General features: G+C 50.8%; 1 protein-coding gene across 1 annotated transcript; it reads right to left on the bottom strand.

Annotated features, from left to right (window-relative positions):
* On the bottom strand, positions 1–22,642 carry ADA (adenosine deaminase). Its single transcript, XM_075018474.1, has 11 exons — positions 22,571–22,642; positions 15,173–15,234; positions 11,785–11,907; positions 11,502–11,645; positions 10,527–10,642; positions 8,078–8,202; positions 5,505–5,576; positions 5,120–5,221; positions 4,342–4,409; positions 3,728–3,857; positions 1–2,457 (listed from the first exon to the last, which is right to left on the bottom strand). The coding sequence occupies exons 1-11, from the start codon at positions 22,604–22,606 to the stop codon at positions 2,356–2,358; spliced, it is 1,080 nt and encodes a 359-aa protein (XP_074874575.1). The 5' UTR covers positions 22,607–22,642; the 3' UTR covers positions 1–2,355.
* Between the last annotated feature and the right edge of the window lie 215 nt (positions 22,643–22,857).

Raw genomic sequence — 22,857 nt, 5'->3', positions numbered from 1 at the left:
GCGAGAGGCATCAGGTTCCCCCTACAAGTGAAAGAGCCAGCTCAGCTGCTGTCGCCGATTGCGCTGAAAGACCAAGGGCATTGGCTTAATCCAGCCACATCCTGACTTGCAAAGTTGCTGAGCGCAGGGATGCTCCGAGCCCTCCATTTCCGTTGAACATAGGGGCATGCCAGACCTCCTGAAACTCCAACCGAGCACTAAATGATCAGAAAGTCTTTCAGCAAACACTCCCCTGCCCGAGCTGACAGTGCAGTCCAACAGTCAGGCAGCCCAGGCTGCACCACTTCTGCCTCTTAGCATCATCCAACTGCACAAAACTCAGGAGACAGGGAAAAAAAATTGTAAACTATTTTTGATACATGCCAGAAAAAGTGAGAGTACACAGTGATAGAGCTGCTGCTTTTAGCAGTGATAAGCATCCCTTTGATTACTGAAGGGAAAAGGACACGTGAGGTTGGAACAACCTGCATCCATAAAGCCAGCTTGCCCGCCTAGCAAGGGGGGGGCTGTCAAAGTCCTCTGACCTGGCAACAGGAGAAGGCAGGAATCGGGCTGCCAAAGCCCCATCACACCTACCGATTAACCCTCGCGCTCTAGCAGGGGTACGATGGCTCTCGTTGTGGACCACAGCTCCTAACAGTCACCCTTGAACAGAAAGGCAAGAGGATTTATCTTTTAATATAAATTTGTTATTTTATTAAACAAGTTTAACAATCAACCATCCAGAATCCAAACAAGCAAATCCTTCAGAATTTCTGGAGAAACATTACCCAAAAAAGCCTGGTTCTTACTGCACTCATGTTCTTAAAAGTGATGCTTAACATGTGCTTTATAAAAGTAAGAAATTCACTCTCTCACATCCATCTATCTATCTATACATATATATGTGTGTATATATGTACCATGTACTTCAGAGATGAGTATTTTACTCAGAAGACAAATATGGAAGCCCAGAAAGAATGGAAATACTCCCAGCACGCGGTCGCTGCTGGCTGAGACTGGACCAGTCTCACACAACGTCAATGGTAATGGTGACCACGGCCCCTTCTCAAAGGCAACTTTTTGGTACAGTATCTTTGGAGTAAGCATCTTGGCAGATGCCTGGGATATTAAAGCACACCACACACTCACGTAAGAAAATGATGGTCTCTTCTCTGGATGCACGGCTCTGTTGCATATTAAGTAAAAACACTATAATGCACCAAAATCACTTAGGAGTTTTGGTGAATATTTCTGTATAAATTCTCCACCAAACTGAAGATCTGTCTTCTAGCCAGTGTTGTGGTTGAGTGAGAGAAGCAATTCAGATGGGACACAAGTCAGTATGTCACATTGGGCCCTAGCTTATTAACTTACTTAGTTTTAATGGTGTCAGGTCAGGAAGAGGGCAGAATAGTTAAAACAGGCAATCGATCATGGTTTTTCCAAGTCCTAAACAAAGATAGAGGAAGAGCAAGCTGCAGTTCACAGGAATTCTCCAGGCTGAGTACAAAACCAGGAAAAGTCCCAGAAGGCAGATTTTGGCCCAAAATGGTAAAAATATGTTCCAACTTCCTACGCATGTGTGAGCATGGTCAGGGCCAGCTGCGAGCACAGCCACAGCCTGAACCCAGGGTGTGCGCTTCTGCAGCAGACATTGGGAGGCTGATACACAGGAATCCTTGTCCAAGAAAGGATGCAAAAAAAAAAAAATTTTTTTTTTTTTTAAATGCTCTTCAGACCTGTGCATGGGCAAGAGCACCGGCTTCCAGCTTGTTCTTGTTCCAGTCTTGTCAGTACAAGACTAAGGCTGGGTAAATATAGCTGGGGCCAAACCCTCCTACCCACATGGATGAGAATAAAGCCTCTGCTTCTGAAGTGCCTGCTCACTCCCTGTCAGCGCTAACAAACCTTTTTCCTAGAAAGGTGAAGATTAACCCAGGCCACAGTCACAGTTAAAGTTATTTCTGCACTGCAGACAAGGGCTAGGCAGGTCAGTGGGGCAGGACAGATAAAGCAGGGGAAGAGGGTAAAAAAAAAAAAAAAAAAAAAAAAAAAAAGGAGGGGAGGTTCTTCTGTTCTCATTTGCAGTACAGAAAGGCTGGTAGATGGAGGAGTCGGGTCAGGAGGCAGTTTCAGCCTGCTTGCACAACAACAAGATAGGAAGCTGGATATCCATTTGGGAGACAGTTTGTGGGAGTGATAGGTAGGTATATGTGGTAGCTTGATTCTGCTTAGCACTGTAAGGGTTAACACAGGGGTGCCAGTAATAGAGACTGACTCTGGGCACCTTCTCCCGGTGCTCCCACTAGCACAGAGGAGAGTCAAGCATGCATGAAGAAGGGCCACTGCTCCATGCTGGCTCGCAGGGATGGCTCACGATGCACTGGGGACCATCCCATAGGCTTCATACAGCGTGTCAAGCAGCTCCTGCTTTTCTTTCTCAGGTAAGAAGCTGGACTGAGCTGCGTTGATGTTCTGGGGAGGCAGAGGGAGAACACAAAGGAGACATTAAGACCCATTAGACATGAACACGTGGTTGTGCACATCCACACTCTCTGAGCAGCAGCAGGCGAGGGAAAGCGTAAAGTTTTCACTTTAAGAGTCACTTCCACGGCCTCAATTTACAGGGCAACTGCTCTGGCCCACCACTAGCAACAGTCCCAAGAGGAACGGGGCAGGCACAAAGCAAAGGTCTTGATATACTTTGGCATTTTTAGTGTATGTACTTTAGACCTGTCCCTACACTCCCGGCTCCCCTCTGGACAAGAACCTCTCCTGACACAGCAGCAGAGTATCCAGCCTGATGCGCCGCTGCTGGGACACAGCCTGGCTGTGCAATGTAACCTGCTTGTCCATCTTGCACAGGGACCTTCCTTTTATTACACAGGAACAACATGGCTTTTGTAGGAGCAGGAGAAGACAGGGGGCAGCAGGATCCCAGAGCTCAGAGCTGTCCTTGTTCCCCATTCCAGACACAGAGAGTGATGTCTGTAGGGGAAAGGGACTTGTTCTTCCAGTCAGAGCTGAGAGCAGGACTGACACTCTCTTGTAAAGTGCATCCTGCACTTCCCAATCCAAGCAAATATCTCTGGAGACACACAGGCGAAAGTGCTGAGCATGACTCAATGCAAACCAGGAAAGGTTCACTTGGTAACCAGGTAAGTCAAGCTCCCAAGAGTTATCCTGTCTTTCTGTCTTGGGTGAATAATTAGAAAATCAAAGATGTAATCAAGACACATAAATGACTGCGTGTGCCAAAACCAAAGCCAGACGACATCTTGTTTCCAGCTCAGTTGTCGCATACTCATGTTATATGTACAAAAACTGCAAGCACTTTCGTACCTGCTGACTCTTGCTAATTTCTGGGCCAGGCCTTGCCATAACCTAACTGCAATTCCAAACGCAGAAAAAAAAGCAACAGGCACCTTCCTTCTTTATTGCTAAGACCTGCCGTGAGGGCAGCAGTGGACAATTCCCACTCTGACCCCTTCCCCGTGAAGCCCAAAGCAGTCAGCCCAAGTGACGCAGCCCCTGCAGAGCCCACCCTGCCCTCGCATCCCCCTGCTTCCCGCAGTGCTCCCAGCATCCCCCTCCAGCTCAGCAGCCCTCCTCAGCCTCACGCTTACAAGGCCAGTGCAGGATTTTCAGATTTCCATTGAACACTCTTCAGCTTATAAAGAAAAAAAGCGGGTTGTTCTGGGCTGCAGCAGGACATCAGCAGAGCATCCAGCTGAGGCCAACTTACCACTCTCTTGAATTCCTCTTCAGTGAAGCCCATGTAGTCCTTCACTATGCTGTAATCCTTGTCAATACTGGAGTTAAAGATGAGGGGGTCATCCGTGTTTATAGAATAGTTAGCACGATCCTTCCTAAACCTGTAAGGAAATCAGGTTGAACCGGTGGGTAAAACACTGGATATGGCACTGGTCACGCACTTCTAATGCAGTAAAAGCAAAGACCTCGCCACTGTCCCTGCAGCTTGCATGGCTGGACACAAACACAGGGCTCGGCTTGTCTCACCACCGCTCGGCTTCTCCGGTGGAGAGAGGAGCAGAGCATCGGGGTGTCTCTTGCTTAGAGGTTCAGGAACCTCAGCTCTCAGCCACAAACTAGGGCTAATGGCCGGTGTGCAGCATCTCGTGTCCCACAGCTCAGAGCAGGGGCAGGAGGGACAGGACAGCCTCCCCGAGGGACCCCCACACCCCCTCCAGCTGCATCAGGCCCCTCTGTGTCGAAGGACGAGGATGTACCACATTTTCCTAAGCACTTAGATGTGCATTACCTTTGTAAAGCAATAAAGCAGCTATAGTCAACCCGAATCCTGATTATTTAAGAATGCACATAATTGAGAAGTCTTACTGTGCTACAGGGTGTTTCCCGAAGTCTGGAAGACATGCTCCAGTGAGATAACTGGACCAAGGGCAGACCTGTTTGGGGGAGTTAAACATGAAAACCAGATTCAACCACACAGATCTGAACCCCAGCTGTGTACGTAGATAGCCAAGCACACTGGTAAAGCCAGATAAAGGTTTAGAGCTTTGTTCACAGCTGCCCCTCAGCACTACTCTGAAGGAGCACTGCATGTCCCAGGACACGGATGTGAAGAGCCCACAGCCTGTGTGGCAGCAGCAGGAGCCAGTGGGATATTTCCCATGACCAGTCAGCTACCCGCCGCGTGTCAACCACAGCTAAGAAACCATTGGCATTAAGTATATACATATATTCCATATATTAGTTGGATACACCCATTCTGGGGAAAAGCCAAGGAAATTTCCCCATGCACAATAACTCCCAGGCACTTCCACCCTTCAACCAGACAGTCTCTGGTACAGCAGCCTACTTAATGGGAGGAGAAGCCTTGCAGGCTTGAGGCATATAAACTAGTGAATAAGCCCTCCAAAATTTATCCTCAGCCAGACCAGGATCCATTTCTTTCTGCTACATGCCACCTGCAAGCTGCTGTGCTCTCCAGTGCTCCTCACAGCAAAGATCCCAGCAAACAGCCAGCTGTCCCCACCATTTTTGCAGCACTTGGGTGTCAGGTCGTGTCCCTAGCTGTAGCACAGCCCAAGCAAGGGCTGGTTTTCTACTCGGACAGCAGCTACCTGGCTGTCACCCTCCCATCACACATCCTTACCTCAAAATGCATCTTTGCTCTCAACAGCTCCTTGTAGAGCTCAGGGTCCTCCAGGACATGGTAGCCATGGCCAATGCGCTCAGCCTTCAGGAGATAAACTGCCTGGAGAACACGGGAAAACCACGTACAGCCTCTGAGCACCAGCTCACCTCACTCCTGCCTGCCCAGAGATCCCTGCCCACCACAGGTACAGCCCACACCACTGAGTCAGCTCCGGGGAAATCCTTCTTTGAGCCGTCGGGGCCACATCTCTGCCTGGGTCCCCAGTGTTTGCTCTGCTATGAATACGGAGAGGACTTGGGCTCCTCTCTCCCCGGTGCAGGGGATGCAGGGGCAATTCCCACCCCTGCCCCTCTCTTTGCCCTGAGCCAGTAGCTCCTCGTACCTCCTTGATCATGGCAGGCGGGCCAGCCTCCCCAGCGTGGACGGTGCGATGAATCCCACATCTTTCAGCTTCCTGCAAAGCAAGAGAGGACACGCTCCTGTCCCATCACCCGCAGCAAGGTCAGCAAACCCCTGGGCTGGCACCGCTCTCGGGGGCACAGCAAGCAACAGGGCTCTGTGCAGAGAGCCCCCAAATCACGAGCCCTGTGCCCCGAGACGTGCATGCTTTCTGCTGTAGCACAGGCTGTGAGAGAAGAGCTCAGTAATGCCAGACACAGAGAAACTTAGAAAGCCTGGTTACCTTCCCCTGGAGCCCAGCCAGACTCCTCAGGGTCTTTTAATACCGGGTGAGCTCACCGCTGTCTCCTCTCCTGACAGCAGCAAGCTCGGAGCTCTCCTTCCTCCACCTACTTGCCCTTCTGCACCAACCCTGCAGCCGTTCCTGTCTCTGAAACTTCTACCTTTTTGGCAGGCTACAGCCAAGTGGGAGAATTTAAAAGCCCCCAGGGCAGAGATGAAGCAACGCTCAGACACCGAGCACCTCCCTCCTGTAAGGGGCTGGGGACAGAGGCAGCCCAGCCAGGAGAACCCTGCTGGTGCAGATTTGGGGCATTTCGAGATGCTCTCCATGGCATCTTGAGAAATCCCTTGCCAGGGCAGCCACAGACCACCTGGGCTTTGGGAAACCGTGCAGCCTTGAGGGAAGCCTGGCTCCTGCCTTGCTGGAGAAAAGCCACCCAGCCAGCGGTGGCAGGCAGGCTGCAAGCCCCATCTTGCAGCAGACGCTCTTCCTGGGCACTTCTTCAGGGCTTTTCACTCATGATTTTTTTTCAGTTACTTAATTTTCAGCTTCTCATGTGCTGCACACCCAGGCCCAGCAAAGGTCAGGCCAGGATCTGCCTGGGATGTCTACAGAAAAGCCCTATGTGCATCGACCTGAAAGGCACTCTGTGCTCCCTACGTTTGAGTGAGTGTTGGTTTTTCCCAAACAGCTAATTTTTGACACTTTTCAAAATAACAAAAGCCCTCTGGCTGGAGTACCAGACGAAGAGGAGAGACAGACTCATATCAGCACAGAGATTTTCCCACTTGTTTCTACACAGGGTGAAGAGAAACCAGAAACTCTCACCCCTCAACTCCCAAGACAGGCATCCCTAACTACCCGAAAAGGAGCCAGGGATACAAGCAGAGGGGTCAGGAAGAGCACATGTGGTGGGACCCTTCGCTACTAACCCTCCTAGCTGCCGAGGCCTGAGCACCTCCACCCAGGAGGCAGCTTGTGTCTAATGTCCATCCATGGGCATATCTTCCCTGGAGTGCTTTAATCTCTTTTTCAACCCATTTATCCGGGGACACATGGTGCTTCCCTTGGCTTCTCCTCCAAGGATCCCTGCTTCCTTGAACACGGTGGTCCTAGGATCCTTGGATCTACACTTCCCGGTGCTCCTCTGCAGCCAGCAGCCACAGTCGAGTTTTCACCATTATCTGCTCTTTCCCCTCCAGCAGCCCCAAGAGCTCCCAGCCAGAACATGCCTGCTTGAGGGACATCACACGTCTCTCCAGTTTCCCTTGGAAGCATTACATACCCCACAGATCATAGCAGCAGTATTTATGGGGATGTACTTCCCTGCCATGCAGGCCAAGAGGGGCCGATGGATGGCAGTGGGGTTTGCTTCAGCATCTCAGAGCCTGAGCGAGCCCCCGGCACAGAGACAAGACGCATCCTTCAGACCCAGGAGTCTGGACCTGGGTACTGCTGGCACACCAGGGCAGGATGAGATGCACCTGCCCGTCAGCTAATAAAATCCTGTGCCCGCATCTCAGTTCATTACTACTCAGTTCATCCAGCATGGCACAGCAGCACAGGCAGTCCTTGTATCAGCTCCTGCTGACGGGGGCAAAGACTCTGAGAAAGCCCCGTGTTGTACCAGACCTGAGCGCTGCTTGCAAACCACCGTCCTTCCTGGCAGTGATGGTGCACAACCTCCTCTCCCACTGATGCAGGGGACCAACAACCCCAAACTCCCACCAGCAAAGACGAGCGAGGCGCGAAGCTTTCCCTTTGAGCCGCTGCAAAGCGCCGAGGTCTGGTGAGAGTCTCGGATCAGGCTCCTGAAGCCATTCCAGCGTTTGCATTTGAGATGATTAGATAAAAGCACTTCAAACGTGCAGCTTCCCTGCTCCTCGGGTGATTTCTGCCAGGCTGGAAAGGCCAGTCTCTTGACCTTCGGCTGTGGTTTCGCAGAGCCCCAGGAGCCGATCCCAGCCGACAGCGGCGGGGTGCTGCCGGGGGGATGCGGGCTCCACGTCACTCGCATCGCACTCAGTGCAACGGGGTAGTGGGCTGAGCTCCAGCTCTAAGGCCATGTTTAAACAATGATGCCTGCCATTAATCATTTAGGAAACATAAACAAATACTTTTGCTATTTAACAGAATGTTTTTAATAGCTGCAACGAATTTTTAAGCTGTCCCAGCTGTTTGCAGTCTGAGAAACATACTGCGTGTCCACTCATGCAAGTCCCCTCAATGCATGTTTTTCTCACAGTTTCTTTTAAGAAGCTTATTAAACAAACCTCGTAAGCCTTCTTATGCTCGGAGGAATTCTCCACCTTCAGGGACTCATCCCCAGCCAGGTCGATGGCCACCACAGAGTTGTTTCGATACTTCTTGCAGAGCTCCACCACCTCCGGAGACCAGCCTGGAAGAGAGAGCGTCAGGGTTCAGGGGAAAGCATTGGTAAGAGACACACCTTCAGCATTTTTCTAAACAAATCCTGGTCATATAACTAGAAGGCTAGAGCTATTTTCTTTGGTCTTTCCTAAAATGTGATCCTCAAAAAGGAAGCTAACAAACTCCTAGAAAGGTCTGCCATCTTCAGGCTGCTAACTGATTAGTTCATTGTCAATCAAACGGAAATCAAATTCATTTGCCAGCTATAAAGCTGCTCTCATCATGGTTTTTTTCTGCTCACTTTTGGCAGGGGAAAAAAAAGAAAAAATAAAAAGAAAACAGAAAAAAACCTCCGAACACAGTGGTGACTGCAGTTGGCCCAAGGTAAGCTGAACTGCACAGCCCATGTGCTGTAACATGGTGCGTGGGAGAAATCCCTCAACTTGCTCCTGAGCTTTCCAGGGCTGGGCAAGGGCAAGGGAAGGAAAAAACTGGCCCATCAGTCGAGTTTTATCACGGAGGAGTTTGGGCTGGGAGGGATCTCTGGGGTGCCCCTGTATGACAGTCAGCCCTGCCCTGTCTCAGAGCATCCTCAACTACGCCAGACAAGATGATGGATGCTACTCCTGGTGGGAAGGAGCTGGTCAGCCCCCTGGAAGGTGACCTTTAACACTCGCAAAGTTTTATTGTTTTGGCATCAGTGAGAGAGAGTAACAAATGACCAACAACTTCTTCACAGTTATCTCTGATCAGGATAGATAACCTCTGAGAAAAGACGTGCATCTACCAGCTCATACAGCACTTACCCTTAGCAAAAAGGCCAAGAAACAGAGATAAACTGTAGTGTTAATAATTAAGAGGAACCCACTGCGCATGTAGAATCCCCAAAATTGATGAACACATAAGAAAACACGTGCAAATTAATCTTCTTTTTTCACCAGTTTCCAACTCACCAGATTAGAGCCATTATTTTATTAACAAGTTTAATATGTGCTGGTTCTGGCTGGCATCTCTGCCTTTGTCTCAACACTTCATAAATTATAGGGTTGCTTCCCACTGTTGCAGCACATCCCGAATGTGGCACTAAAGACTCTTGTATCAAGCGCATCACTGGCTCCAGGTAAGAGTTGGTGCCCTGGGACAGAGGCATAAAAATGCCAACTTGGATGTCTGCACAAGCGATCCCTCCTGCTGTGCAAGCGCAGCTCCACGTGCCCTCAGGCGCTCCCACTACCTTCTGCCTTTACCACTTGTGTGTTGGCAGGGACCATAACTGCAGACAAGTGTGACACTGCCTCACAGCTTCCCAGTTTCTACAAAGAAAAAAGTTTTCTTCCTAGAAACCAGAAATTTAAAGGTCAAGTTTTCAAAGTATTGTTTGGGGTTGATGTGCAGGCAGGAAAAAAAAAAAAACCCACTCTCAAATCTCCCAGTTTCCAAAAATATCATATTTCACACTTCTAGACACAAACTAACCATGTACTCATTAGCAAAAATCTTTCCACCATCTACCCTACTAAGCCTACATAAAACTGTTGTGAGATATGAAGATATTCATAACAAAGTCTTCACATAGAACAGCTACTGTCATACAATCTTGCTCTGACTGCATCTTCCTCTAGAGGAAGATGCTCACAGAACTCAGCAGCCCAATGAAACACTGGAAATTGGGTTTTCTTCCTATTCTGGGTGAGAGCACCTTTTACCAACAAAGTTCAGAGCTGCTGATTTTATAGGAAACATTTTCTTTATGTGACTTAAGTATATTTTACTTGTGTTTTCAGCTTAAACCAGCAGAGACTGCAGCCAGAGGATTCTCTGGCTGACCCACAGTCTAGGCTAATAAAGGAATATGCTGCTGTAGCAGCATGACCATGAGCAGGGAAAATGTGAGATGTCACGCCTGGTCCTCCTCCTGTGACTGTCTGCTCTCAGACCCATCAAATGGTCATGACAGATGCAACCGTTTGCTGTGGCAATGGCTTCAACTGGCCCAAGGAGAGCTCTAGCCTTTGGGCAAGGAGTGAGCTACGAGCAGAAATGAGACCTCCCCCAGGTGAGGACAGAAGAGCCCATTTTGTCTCTCTAGCAAGACCTTTCAGATACTGGTTGTACCCACAGACGCCCACTCTCACATCCAACACACCCTTTCCCCATAGGGAAGAGAGGGGAGGACCCCCACCAAGGAAAAAACCTACTCCTTCTCAACACTGTCTGGTCTGGCATCGGACCCAGGGCCACGGGACCGGGGCTTTCCCCGCATTTCTGCAGGGACCTGAACCCAGGGCACGTCACCTCCCGCCACGCGTCAGGGAAGGGGAGCAGAGCAGCAGGGGAGCTGCAATACATTACTTGGCATATGACGCATGCAGCATAGAATAGACCTGGCTTTGATGCGGAAATCCCTTTCTCCATCCTGTAGTCCCTGATTTACGAGGTTAACGACTTCATCTGGAGTGAGGTCTCCCCTGCAGGGGAAGAAAAGCCATCAGTGAGAGGCCGGACACCCGCCAGGGAGGCAGGCAGGAGCCGCAGGTCCAGCCCAGCATCCCTACGGGACACCCCATGCAAAACCCAGGCTGCCCGGGGTCCCACTCGCCTTAACATCCAGAGGAGCGCGACGAGACCGCCCAGAGCTGAAGAGCACCTTTTACACCCGTGCCATGCCCAGATCTACCAGATGTCGGGCACAAAAGCATGCAAAGATGATAGTAAGATTTAGAAGAGCCTCAGAGAACTGGATGCCAAGCCTGCCTGAGCAGAGGAACCTGCTCTTTGCCAGAGCATCTCATTAGGGCACACAACTGCCTGCAGCCGGGCAGGGATGAGCACGAGGGCTCAACGCCCATCACAGCACATTTTGCAAGGGGCCACAAGTCCCAGCGCTGATTTGATCAGAGGCACACATCACAGAGGGGATGACATGTAAAGAAGGCATCAGATCACCAGCTCGCTCCAACATTGCCCACTGTCTCTGCGAGCTCAAATTCACATTTTGCAGGCAAGCAATCCATATATGAACGCTGCTTTCCCTCGCGCAGAGAACAGCTTCAGCCAGAAGTTTAAGCACAGCCGCTCTGCACATGCAGAATGAGGTGCCCAAAGCAAGGGATGTTAAAACATGGCAGCACACACAGATATTATAAGATGAAAAATGCTATCGATGGGGAAGACAGGTGGAATCATGCTGGTGCTCGCTGCACTGGAGGAGAAAGAAGGTTTAGTTACACCAAACTTTGAACACGCGCCAGCTGACCGGCGTGGGCCATGCCTTCTCCATGCCAAACTGGCTACCCACCGGGTCCCCGGCACAGCGGGTTCACTCACTCGGTTTGGCCCCAAGGGATGGGATCCACGCGGCAGTTGGCCAGGAGGTGAGGGCTGTACCGGACTTCCACGTAGATGACACCTTCTTTTGCTTTCGTTTCCACGAGCTCGTAGGCGATCCTCTTCACCGCCTCACGGTCACCCCTGCAAGGGACAGTAGTGGGACCCATCACCGGCACTCATCACCCTCGGGGTGGGCGAGGTGACCTCCAAGGCTGAGCAACTTTAGCCAAGGAGTCCTGCCAAGGGTTGAGGGGGAAGAAGTAAAATGCAGGGTACTTACGCAATGGCAGGCATGTAGTGATTAAACTTTTCTAGAAACTGTGTAAGCGTCAGTGGTGTTTTGTAGCTGACATGCTTCAGGAGGTCATCAACAGTGCTGCCAGGGAGAGGAACCCCTCTTTTCCTAGAAATGAAGCCACATATTACTGATGGGGAAGGCTATCGCATTTTTAATCAGTCCATTTCGTAGAGCAATCGCATCCCAAGCTGGCAGCATTAACCTCCATTTCTTCACAGAAAAGATATGGCACACGTTGTCCTTCCAAAATCTCGCAGATGCAGCCCTGAGCCTCAGCAGGGAGGAAGGCAATCCAAAATGCAGGCAAAGCACAAACAAATCGAAATACAAGCCCAGACTGACCCGGCAGGAACACAGCCAGAGCACATTTGAAGCCTAAGGAGGAGTTCATCTAAAGGCGCTCTGGATTATTTCTTGGCAGCTCCTAGTCCTAGCAGCAGAATTGACAGAATTCTTTAGAAAAGTTAATTTCCATTTATGCAGGTGCAAATGCTTTAGAAATTGTGGAGATGCTCCCAGGCGCAGGATCACGCATGCAGAAGTGTCATGGCTCGTGTGTTTAATGCCGGCAGCTCCTGCGAGCGAGCTGGTTTCCAAGCCCAACATCATGGTGGGGACACTTCCCACGCAGGAGAAAACTGCAGTCCCAACAACTGCTCTCACCAAAGGGATGGAGATGGTAAAGCCCACCTAAACGCTTCCAAGAGGGAAAAGACTGTTTGTCCCTGGAGCACCTGGAGTCCTGGGTGGGTGGAGGTGTCCTCGGTGGGGTGACAGCCAGGCTCAAGGGGGCTGCCAGCCAAGGATGCTGCAATGCTTCCCAGGCAGGCTTACCACCCCACACCCTGTTACCCTGCACATGCCAACCTAAATTAGGAATAATAACTAGACATTTGGTTTTAATCCTTTTTCCTGCCACGATGAATTACAGCCAATCGATGGATCTCTCTGCTAATAGAGACAAAACACCACAGACAGCTTTCGTGTCCCAATGCCAGCAACCAACCCGATGAGCAATCTGCAGGGAAGCAGCCCAAAGGACCCTGCTCCTGGGCTCAGTAAACATTGCTCATTCCCTGCTCACGCAGGAAGGAAACCAGCCCCGCGCTCAGCCTTCACATGCAATCTGCACAGATTAAGTTGCTGGCACTCGCAGGGGACGTTCATCACTGCCAAGGCATAGGTTTTCCTCCCCGGCTTGCCCTTTCCATGGCACTGACACATTGGTCCCTGCTCCAGGAACCAGCCCATGTCTTCCTCCACCTGCCCAGGGAAAGTTCCCTACAGCAAAGCCATTTCCCTGACCTCTTTCATGTGCTTGCCCAAAGGATTGCCTCCACGCAGCCAGAAGCGACAGCACTTTGGGATAATCTGCAGAGCAGAGACACTAGAGTGAGGTCTCCGGCTGAGGGGCGCTGGTGGATCTTGCCAACATGGCTCTGGGAGCTGCTGCTGTCCCATCCAACCCGCCTGGTAGGTGGGAGCCTTCCCACAGCAAAGCTGCCCCAGGGGAACATGCTTGTGCCTGCCGGCACCTCAGAATCCTGCCCAGAGCTACCTCCAGCCACAGGTAGCACCACGCACACCATCCCACCGTGGAGAGGACACCTCTCCTGGGGACACCCAGTCCCACGGGGCGTCTGCCATGGCTCTAAACCGTTTGGCTGGGCAGGGGGGATGCAATGCCTGACCCAGACCTGACAGAATTGGAGCCAAAGTTTCTAAAAATGGCAGAGTTCAGCCACTGCCCAAGGGGACTTGTGCATCCCAGCAGCTTCGGGTTATTTGTACGTGGTCAGCCACCACCTGGCAAATTTATTTCTAGCTCTTTACCTTTAAAAATAGACCACAAGCAGCTTTCTGTGTCCAGGGTGAGGTTATTAAGGCAGTCCCCTAGTCTCCTGCAGTGCCCTGTTGCTTTTATATTTGTGTGAGCGCTAGTTTTAGAGCCCATGAATAGCACAGACTCGCTCCACCCCAGCCAAGCGTGGCACCCTGGGGCTGCCAGCCCCGGGGGATGCCAGGGCTGTTTAAAAATAAGAGAGGTCTCGGCACACACTTGGGCAATGAAGGTTTCAGTCCTAAGCAAGGGAGAGGCATGGGAGCCTCAGATGGCTGGTGCCTCCCAGCCCTCAGGGCTCCTACAACCCTCCTGAGGGACTACACCAGCATTTGTCCTTTGCTGGCAGCAGGGATCCAGCAGAGACCCAGGGAGTCAGCACTGACTCTTCTGTCCATCGGGACTTGTATTCCAGCCCTGCGGCCCACCAGCAGCACAGGCAGGGCCAGGAGGAACCCTGACATCCTGCAACGAATGAGATGGGCATCTCTGATCCACCTTCTTTACTCCGACTGCACTGCAAAATGTATGGCCACCCGCTGCAGAAAAAGCTGGGGCAGAAAGAGTATTTCCCCCTAGGACCACATTGCCTTGGACTCTGCTGGGCTCACAGGATGCCAGAACCACTTCCTATCCTCCTCAGAACTGACTTCCTCCCACAAGTACCAGAGTCGTGCCTAAAAGCCATTTCCTGAAATCTTTAAGCTTGCCAGTTTCTTGATCTGAGGGTATCTGCTAGAGTCTCCATTAGCTTTCTGAATAGCGACAGCTGGAAGAAGCCTTCAGTTTATTTTGCTTACAACCGTGGGGCCAGGTCCTCGCACCAGTTAATCATTCACCTTGGTGCTTCCCACACGAGCTACACTGAAGCAAGAAGGTGCATGTGGGCTCTGTCAAGGAAACAACCTCCGTTTAAGTCACTGCCAAGTGCTTTCTCGGGTGACCCTCACAGGAGCATGACTCCTTGACTGCTGGCACCAGGCAGACAGCCTGGAGTTCAAAGGCACACGGCCACAGGGCAGGGAGGAGCACCCAAGCTGGTTTTTCCTCCCAAGATCGTGGTACGGCACCACCAAGAAGCAGCTCCCAGCCCGCTTTCATTTTACTTGCTTTGGCAATTAGGAATGTGGAAAAAGAAATGAGAATACACCGACTCTGCCGCTTCCCAGGTACACTTCAAAGGCAGACACCTCTATTTATGAGACTTCTTCTGTCCTTTTTCTCACGGTGGCTCCTCTTCGCTTGCCCAGCTCACAGGACCGATGACCACCTCGCTCACGCTCCTGCTACCAGCGCAGCCCCGCTGCAGCACTGCCTTTCGGGAAGTGCTCCATCTTCTCGCACCGTGCGGCCACAGGACCCATCTGTGCAGAGATGAGACCAGCACCAGCCAGGTTTGCTGCCTGCACAACGGAGGAGAGAGCTTTCCCAGCCCGCCAGCACAAGCTCTTCTGTCGGAGAATCGGACAAGCAGAAAGGATGATGCTTTTGAACTGCAGCTCCCACCGCTTTCTTCCCCCTGCAACTCACCTGCCAAAGTGCAAGATTGTTTCTGGTCTAATTGCTCCATCCAGGTGGACGTGAAGCTCTACCTGCAGTAGGATAAAGAGAAATCGGTGAGGTACTCTTACAGCTGCAGCAAAAGTTTAGAGGTAAGCAGCTGGTGCTAACGCAGGTATAAATGCAGCCAATACGGGGACAAAGTCATGACAAGGAAGCACAAATACATTCTTAAAATACCATCATTATATAGTTTATTTTTCAATATCCAAGTATTGTCCACATATCTTCTCATTGCTGCTGCAGCTCAAACATTTAATGGATCCTTAGCAATCTATTCTGTTCCCAGTAATTTTCAGGAACTGCCCTATCCTTATTTAGCTTGCATGGTTTAGAGTTTGGGAAGAGTGAAAAAAGCAAACCCCAAACACCTTCGCTTTCCAGCTTGCTCCTTCTTGAATTCACAGACATCCAAGCATCAATTAATTTGCTACGAGTCATTACACAAAAACTTTGACTTCACTTCCAAGGATCAGCTTCTGATACATTGTTAATTACTTGGTATTATCAGAGCTTACAGGCTTTCTAATCCTACACACGCAGTCAGTCCCATGGTACAAGGTGCTGTAAAAAATAAAAAGAACAAGAGTTGCCCCATAGAGCTAACAAGCTGATTTCAAAACCAAAACACTTAAATTTTGACTCATTAAAAATGGGACAGTAACTCAGATCTCTTCACTCTTAAACTCTCTTTCCCGATTATTGCTGAAACAATGAATTTTGGAGAAAGAACCCCAGAAAAGCAAAAGCGAGTTTTTTCCATTAGACATCTGGGCCTTTTGGAGGAACGTGACAAATGTAATTTGGAAGTCGAACTGGGAAGGAAAATATTAGCTGTAAAATGTTTCAGCTAGATCTTCATATTTCCAGAACTGTTTTCTTTCAAGCAACAGAATAGCTTACAAAATAGGTATTTAATTTTTTTAATGAAACTCTAGAGCAGCAACTTAATACAAAAAGTTCTTGTTAGTTATAACATTGTGCAAATTTTCCTGTGTAGATGATTGCTGCAGGATGCTGAGGCTAAGAATTGAGTAGGATTCAGAAGAGGACTGGATAATTACATGGATAACTAAACTACCCAGGGTTACTAATTAAAACCCACAAACCCTCTGGCATCAGGGTATGTATCAAACAGTAACCAACTATGAGGTGCTGGAAGAAAAATGAAGTAAGCAGTCCATACAAGGAGGGCAATGTGTAATTGTCCACCTCTAGACCCTTTTGCTCTCCCCCGAAGCATCCGTGAGCAGCTGATGAGAGCTTAACGCCGCTGGCCCAGCTCCCAGTGCAGGGCTGGCAGTGCCCATCTCTGGGATGTGCACTGATGCCTGTGAGCTCGCTCCCATCCCCACCTCCTCCCACAGCTCCAGGCAGCTCGAGCTGCTGATCCTGCACCATTGCAATCAGCTGGCCCAGGGGTCACGAATATCCCCACTGACATCCCTACTAGCAGATTGTAAAAAGATACCCCTGTCACTTTGCCTACCCTTAAGACACCAACTGAATCTACGGGGATGAAAATTTTAAAAGGGCAAATCCTGATCTTTTCCCCTGCCTTGAGTTATGCAATCCTGCTCATGAGGGCCAAATGTCCTGAGAAGCAGCAAATAAAATAACAGACTACAGATATGATCCACATTGCCAGATATGGACGCCTGGCACATTTTCCAATCTTGAGCTCTGATTCCTATTTCAAAACCATGCAAGATCCATTCCTTGAGGTTTTCAACAGCCCTCGTGACCTTCTGATGGAGTTACAGGCTTGAAACTCACTCGTGCCGGATATAAAAACCAAGCAACCCAAACCTACTGGGGTCTTCTCACTCCAAGCATTTCTCAAGCACTTCCTGCAAGAACATCCCAACATGACACTTCCTTCAATGAGAAAGCAAGTTCAGTGATGTCCTTCACCCATGCAAGCCACCTCCTTCTGCCACTGCTGCAGGCGAGGTGCTTGTAAAGCAGCAAGGTTCCTCTCCAACATCAGCAAGAGGCTCTTCCTCCCCTGCCATGCATTTCTTTGGGACCTAAACTAAGTGCTAAGAAACTCTTGTGCAATGCTGCTCAACCCAAAAAGTTGTGGGGTTCCTCAAGATCGGTGCTTGGGGGTAGTTTTCTGCAGCTGAGAACTAATCTATGCTATTTAGATTACCAAAGGACATTCAAGCGAAGAAGTAAAGGTGTGCCTAGAAGGGTGTCCGCCGAGAGCTGGCCCCAGATAAGGATGCAATCAGCAGAGGCATAACCGAGCAGCTCAGCTCCCCCAGGTGCCTTGTTCGCAAACCCTGCAGGTTTCCAGCGCTGTGGGAGGCTGCTCGCGCTGCAGATTACACTGCAGCTCTCTTCCTGCGTGTTTGTTTTGGGTAAACAGAGCACAAGCCTTTTCCAGATACAAGTGGGTAACACGACCTTGCTTTAGGTCAAGGAAAGTACCCAGATAAAGATGAAAGAGTTTTCTCTGAACTGTGGCTCCAGGAGACGATGCTTAAGCAAGCAGAAATAAGGTGAACGCAGGAGCCCAGCGCCTCTTCCACGGCTCTGCTCCTCGGCACACAGAGGTCCACACACATGTGGTCTCCCACCTCAAACCCTCCAGTTTATTTGGAGGGGAAGCCTGTGCGCACAGATTAAATAGGGATCTCAACACTTTGTCCAGGACCCCAATGGCACCACAGGCTGCACCAGCACCAGAGAGGAGCCTTCAGCCACGCCAGAACCAGTGATGCCTTCCTTTTTCACAGCAAAGCTGGATGTGGTAATGTTTGCTCTGATGAAGAAGGAGAAGGCAGCAGAGCTCTCAAATGCTTTCCTGGGGCAGGAGCTCTTCTCTTCCCCCAGCTGCAGCAAGGACCCTCAGGAACACCTTCAGCCCTCCTCCTGCACCTCCTCAGCACTGCAGCCGAGAGCGAGTTCACCGACCACTGGCCAGTGCATCAAAAAACCACAGTGTGATTCAATAAAGTCTCTGAGTTTCACTAAAGAGTTATCAAAAGCCAGAGGGATGAGTTCAAAAGATGTAACTGGCCATAAATTGTGCATCCTCAGCACAACCAACCAACAAGGCTGTCGGAGCAAACTGAGCGCTTTCCATTTTTATGCAGAAAAGTTTTAGCTCAACCAAGGCACGTGACTCATTAGCACAGATATCAGCAAGTTGGTTCAGACTCTAAAAAAGGAGAAGTTTTAAGGGCTCTGGCTTGACTTTTCTCTTCTGAAAATATTGTAATGTTTTCTTTAGAACTTTATAAGCTTCAAAAATAAATTCAAACACAAAATGAGATACTGCAAACAAGTATGTTCCATTCAAAGATCAAGTCTGATTATTTTCAATTAGTGAAATTCAGAGGAAAAATTTAACCCAACGTTCTAAGTATTTTCAGCTACAGTCAACCCAACGGAATTTCTCTATTACTCTATGGTTTGCTCAGCGGACCATGGCAGAGCAGTTAACTGCTCAGTTTGCCCATTATGTGGCATAAAAAGTACCATCCAAGCTAAGGCACTTGAGGGAATTTCCGTATTAGGTGGTTTCAGGATCTTTTTTTAAATATATATAATGAACAAAGCCAGCCCTACACCATGGTAAAAGTAACACCAACCTCACCTTTTATTTTGATGGTTTCCAGCAGATGTTAATAGATAATCCAGACAGCTGCTGAAGTTGCATCATTTTAAAATCCTTAGCAGTGACTTTGCCCAGGATTATTTATCAGCACATTAAAAGGTGATAATTTAAAGTTCACTCTATTGATCTCAATAACTGAAAAACAGAGTGATTACAGCTGTCATTTGTCAATTGTTAGACACACATGGCAGGAAAATGTTAATAGAGAGCAAAATTCAACATGAGATAAGACAAATGCCAATCACTGCAAAAAGAATGAACTATGTTCCCCAAAGAAAGCACATTGTCAGAAGCAAAATTATCCTCATCATAAACTCACCACAAACGCGCATTTAGAAGGAAGAGGTGAGAGCAGATCAAGAGGGATGTGAAGTGGAAGGGGCACAGTATTATCCTCAAACCTGACGACACCCAGAAGTGCGTTCTGGAGACAAATCTGCCATATGCTTTAAGGCTTGAGCCTTTAAAAGAGAAATGTGAGAGACTACAAGGCCCACACGACACACTGCTCTATTGCAAGATATAGTCGTGCTTTCTAGAGAAACATTCGTACGATATGTGGGTTTGGTTGAGGAGGAGGAGGACGCTCCTGTGCCGAGCAGCGTTTAGCACCATTCCTCCTGGCACCAACTCCTCAACCTCCACCGACCTCAGTATGAGGCTCCTGGTGCTGTTAATAGGTGATGGTGGCTGTGTGTCACCCTCCCGCAGGGACGGCTCCCACGGGGCGGCAGGGCCACATCCCTCTCCGAGCCATCGCAGACTTCACACCTGCACGCGGCTGGAACGAGGCAATAAACAGGGTCCTTGCGCTTCGTGCAGCACCAAGCCAGCCTCTTACTGCCATCGCATTTGACAAGTGGATCTGGGAAGGTTATCTGAGAGTGCGCCTGCACCACATTACTGAAGGAATGAGTACGCACTTCACCGTGTAAGGTACAGCTGAGCTCGATGCAGCCTTGGCAGCATCAGGCTTTGACCCACGCCAAGCCGGTCAGGGGTCAGGTTGTGTGCAAGAAGTGGGTGAGCCAACAAAAAAATCATCCTCGACACACCCTTGTGCACTTGCACTCCCCACAATAAGGATCACCTTTTTAAATTATTTTTTTTAATTTTTTTTTTTCAATTTTTTAAGTTCTGCATCCAAGGCAAATACCTGTATTATCAGCTCAGCACAGATGGGCAGGTCTGTCTTGAGCAGGGGGAGGCTGCAGTGTTACAGGGAGCAGGAATGCCCACCCAAACCTCCCCAGGTACAGCCAGCACAGCAGAGCTGGCACCTTTGGTGCCATCCGGATTTGGTCACCAGGCTTTCTCCTAACCATTGACAGGACACACGCAGCTAACAGCCTGTTCTGGCCATCTCCCAATTCCCAGGTACGAAGGGCACATTGGAGATACCCGTCTCCCTTTGGATAGGGACAGGTCCCGAAACACCGTGACACACAGAGCGTGCCCTGGGAGGGCTTGCGGGACCCCTGCCCAGTGTTACCTGATGCTTATTTTGGAAAGAAGCACCCAGCAGCAGAGCTACACCAGCTACTGGGAGGGTGCGGGCCTGACCCCAGAAGCCCCCATTCCCATCCTGCTCCCCACAACACAGCTCAAGGCACACGGGAGCCACAGGAGAAGAGCCATGGATCCCGAAGCTCCCGAGCTGGGGCTGGCCTGCGGGGAGAAGAGCCAGCAGTGAGCAAGGACACGGTCTCTGCTCTGGTTGTGGAGCAGAGAGGGAAGAGGCTGATAGTCGGCATCCAAGGAACAGCAGTCTTCTCTGTTCTTTTATGGCCTACGATAAGCAGGGTTCAAAGTCTCCCTCCGGCAGCCTCAGCAGCTCCCTGTTCATCTGCTGCAGTTGCTGGGAGTCAGCGAGTTCCTGAAAAACGTGGAGGCAGCCCCGGCCCCTGCATTCAGCTGGGGCTCGAAGCTGCTCCAGTTACCAGAAACGTCTCTAAAACACAAAACTGACCGCTCCCAATGGCAGAGGGTCCAGGGGAATGAATAGGGCTCATTAACTGACTTCAGACCCATATTTTTTTTCCCCAAGCCTGACTTAGCAGGTTCACAGGACTGAAAGGGACTGCCTGACTCAGGAAAACCAGTCTCGTAATTGCCGGCAACCAGACAACAGAAGCCTGATCTTAGCTGTCAAACCCTGCATGTTTATTCCTAGGTCTCTCTTCGGCATCTCACTCTCCCACACACTGCAAAAGTAGGAAGAAGCCTATGTCAAAGAAGAATTTAACTTGCTTCTCTCAGCCAAAAGTTTAAAATCACTGGGGTGAATCAACAGTTTTTTTCTTAGTGGAGCTGATGAAATGCCAACAGCTCCCAAGATTGAAGTAGCCTTAAAAAGGCTTTAACCATCAGCAGATGTCAACGCTCCCTGGATTTCGGTATCAAGGTTTGCCTGCTATTGCATGGGTCACCTTCCCCAAGAGGGAAACCTCGTGTAGTGATGGAACGAAACATCAGACACGTGCACACAGGCTTTTCCAAGTACGCTAGACTTCCCTGGTGCGAACTCAAACTGAGAGATAAACGGTTTGGGAGTGGTAGGGAATGCAAACAGTAGCAAAAAAAAAAAAAAACCTTTTGGGTTTTCGGAGGCAATATTCTTCGCTGGAAAAGCCGCATGCAGTTGCCACCACTCCAGTTCTCCCAGAGCGGGACCACTGCGACCCTCACATCACTGTTCTTGGTCTCCCCTGGGCCGGCCCCGCACTGCCCATCAAGAGCCTAACCCTGCCTGCCTGGTAGTCAGCACCAGAGCCCAAAGGCAGCCAGGCAGAGAAAACCTGCTCCCCGTACGTCAGCTCACCCAGACCACAACCTAAGAGCTGAGCTGTCTTGCAGCGCAGGCAGCGAGATACAGAGTTATTGCTAAGCACATCTGTTTCGTTTTCTTCATTCTCAATGGTTTTTATAATCTGATTAACAGACATGTTACTGTATGGTTTGACTTGAGATGTATTTATACAGCACATGGTGAGAGCAAAGACTGGAGCACCATCTGACAGCAGTCACCAAGATGGTATCTCGGCTAGCTGAGGAATAACTGAACGAAATGCTTAAGAGAAAAAAAAAAACCAACACACCAAAAAAACGCACCAAACCCCCCAAACCAACCCCCAAACAAAAAAACACCCACAAACAAACAAAACCAACCCCCAAAAGAAAACAAACAAGAGAAAAGGTTTTAGTAGACCGAGTAAATGATTGGAGTGCTGGACACTTCAGGGCTTGCCTTTTGCCCAGCCCGGCTACCAGCGCATCTCCAGCCCGGAGGAGCGGAGCGACCCTGGCTAGGCGCTGGGATGTCCCCGCGGGTGGGAGCCGGGACCACCACCGCTCCAGCGGCGGGGCGTGCGGGATACCCGGGCCACTCGGGGCAACTCCTGCGTGTCCCTGCGGGGAGCACCGGGCCGGGGCAACGCAGACCCCGGCTGGTACCTCCGAGTGACGCCTCAGGGCACAGCCCCACGGCTCAGCCGCCGTGCCCCAGCTCCCACCACCCCGCCGCACGCCGCCTCAGCACCGGGGCGCGCCTCGGCTCTCCCCGCGGCTGCATGTGCGGCGGCTGGGCTGCGGTGCGCGACCCCGGTGCGCGGCAACTCAGCCCCGGTGCATGCCCCGGCTCCCACCCGCGGTGCATGCTCCGCTTCCCAGCCCCGCCGCGTGCCCCGGCTCCCACCCGCGGTGCTCCCACGGCACCTCCGCCCCGGCGCACGCCCCCTCACCTTGGGGTCCCCGAAGACGCGCAGCCCCCGCTCCATGCTGCCGCCGCCGCCGCTGCTCCGCTCCGCTCCCGCCGCCCCGCCCCGCCCCGTCCCGCCGGGCTCGCCCGCCCCCTGCCGCCCCCGCCCCGCCCTGCCCCGCGCCCATCACCGCGGCATCCCGGCGGGCAGGGCTGGCTCCCGCCGCCCCGACATGCCGCTCCGTAATGCTCCCCCCCCCCACCACCCCCACCCCGCCTCCCGTTCGCCTTTCCTTCGGGAGCCCAGAGCCCGGGCGGGGTCGTTGCTCC

Source organism: Buteo buteo, chromosome 2 (genome assembly GCF_964188355.1).
Source record: "Buteo buteo chromosome 2, bButBut1.hap1.1, whole genome shotgun sequence".
In the NCBI taxonomy this organism is placed as follows: domain Eukaryota; kingdom Metazoa; phylum Chordata; class Aves; order Accipitriformes; family Accipitridae; genus Buteo; species Buteo buteo.
This window is presented reverse-complemented; position numbering and strand designations above follow the sequence as displayed.

What these genes read in the sequence shown, in the direction of transcription:
- ADA (XM_075018474.1), bottom strand. Translation starts at nt 22,606, where the DNA reads ATGGAGCGGGGGCTGCGCGTCTTCGGGGACCCCAAG. An exon ending in CGCCTGCCATGATCAAGGAG is followed by an intron (nt 5,222 to 5,504) that starts GTACGAGGAGCT and finishes CGTGTTCTCCAG; the next exon opens with GCAGTTTATCTCCTGAAGGC. An exon ending in GGGAAACACCCTGTAGCACA is followed by an intron (nt 3,858 to 4,341) that starts GTAAGACTTCTC and finishes ATTTCCTTACAG; the next exon opens with GTTTAGGAAGGATCGTGCTA.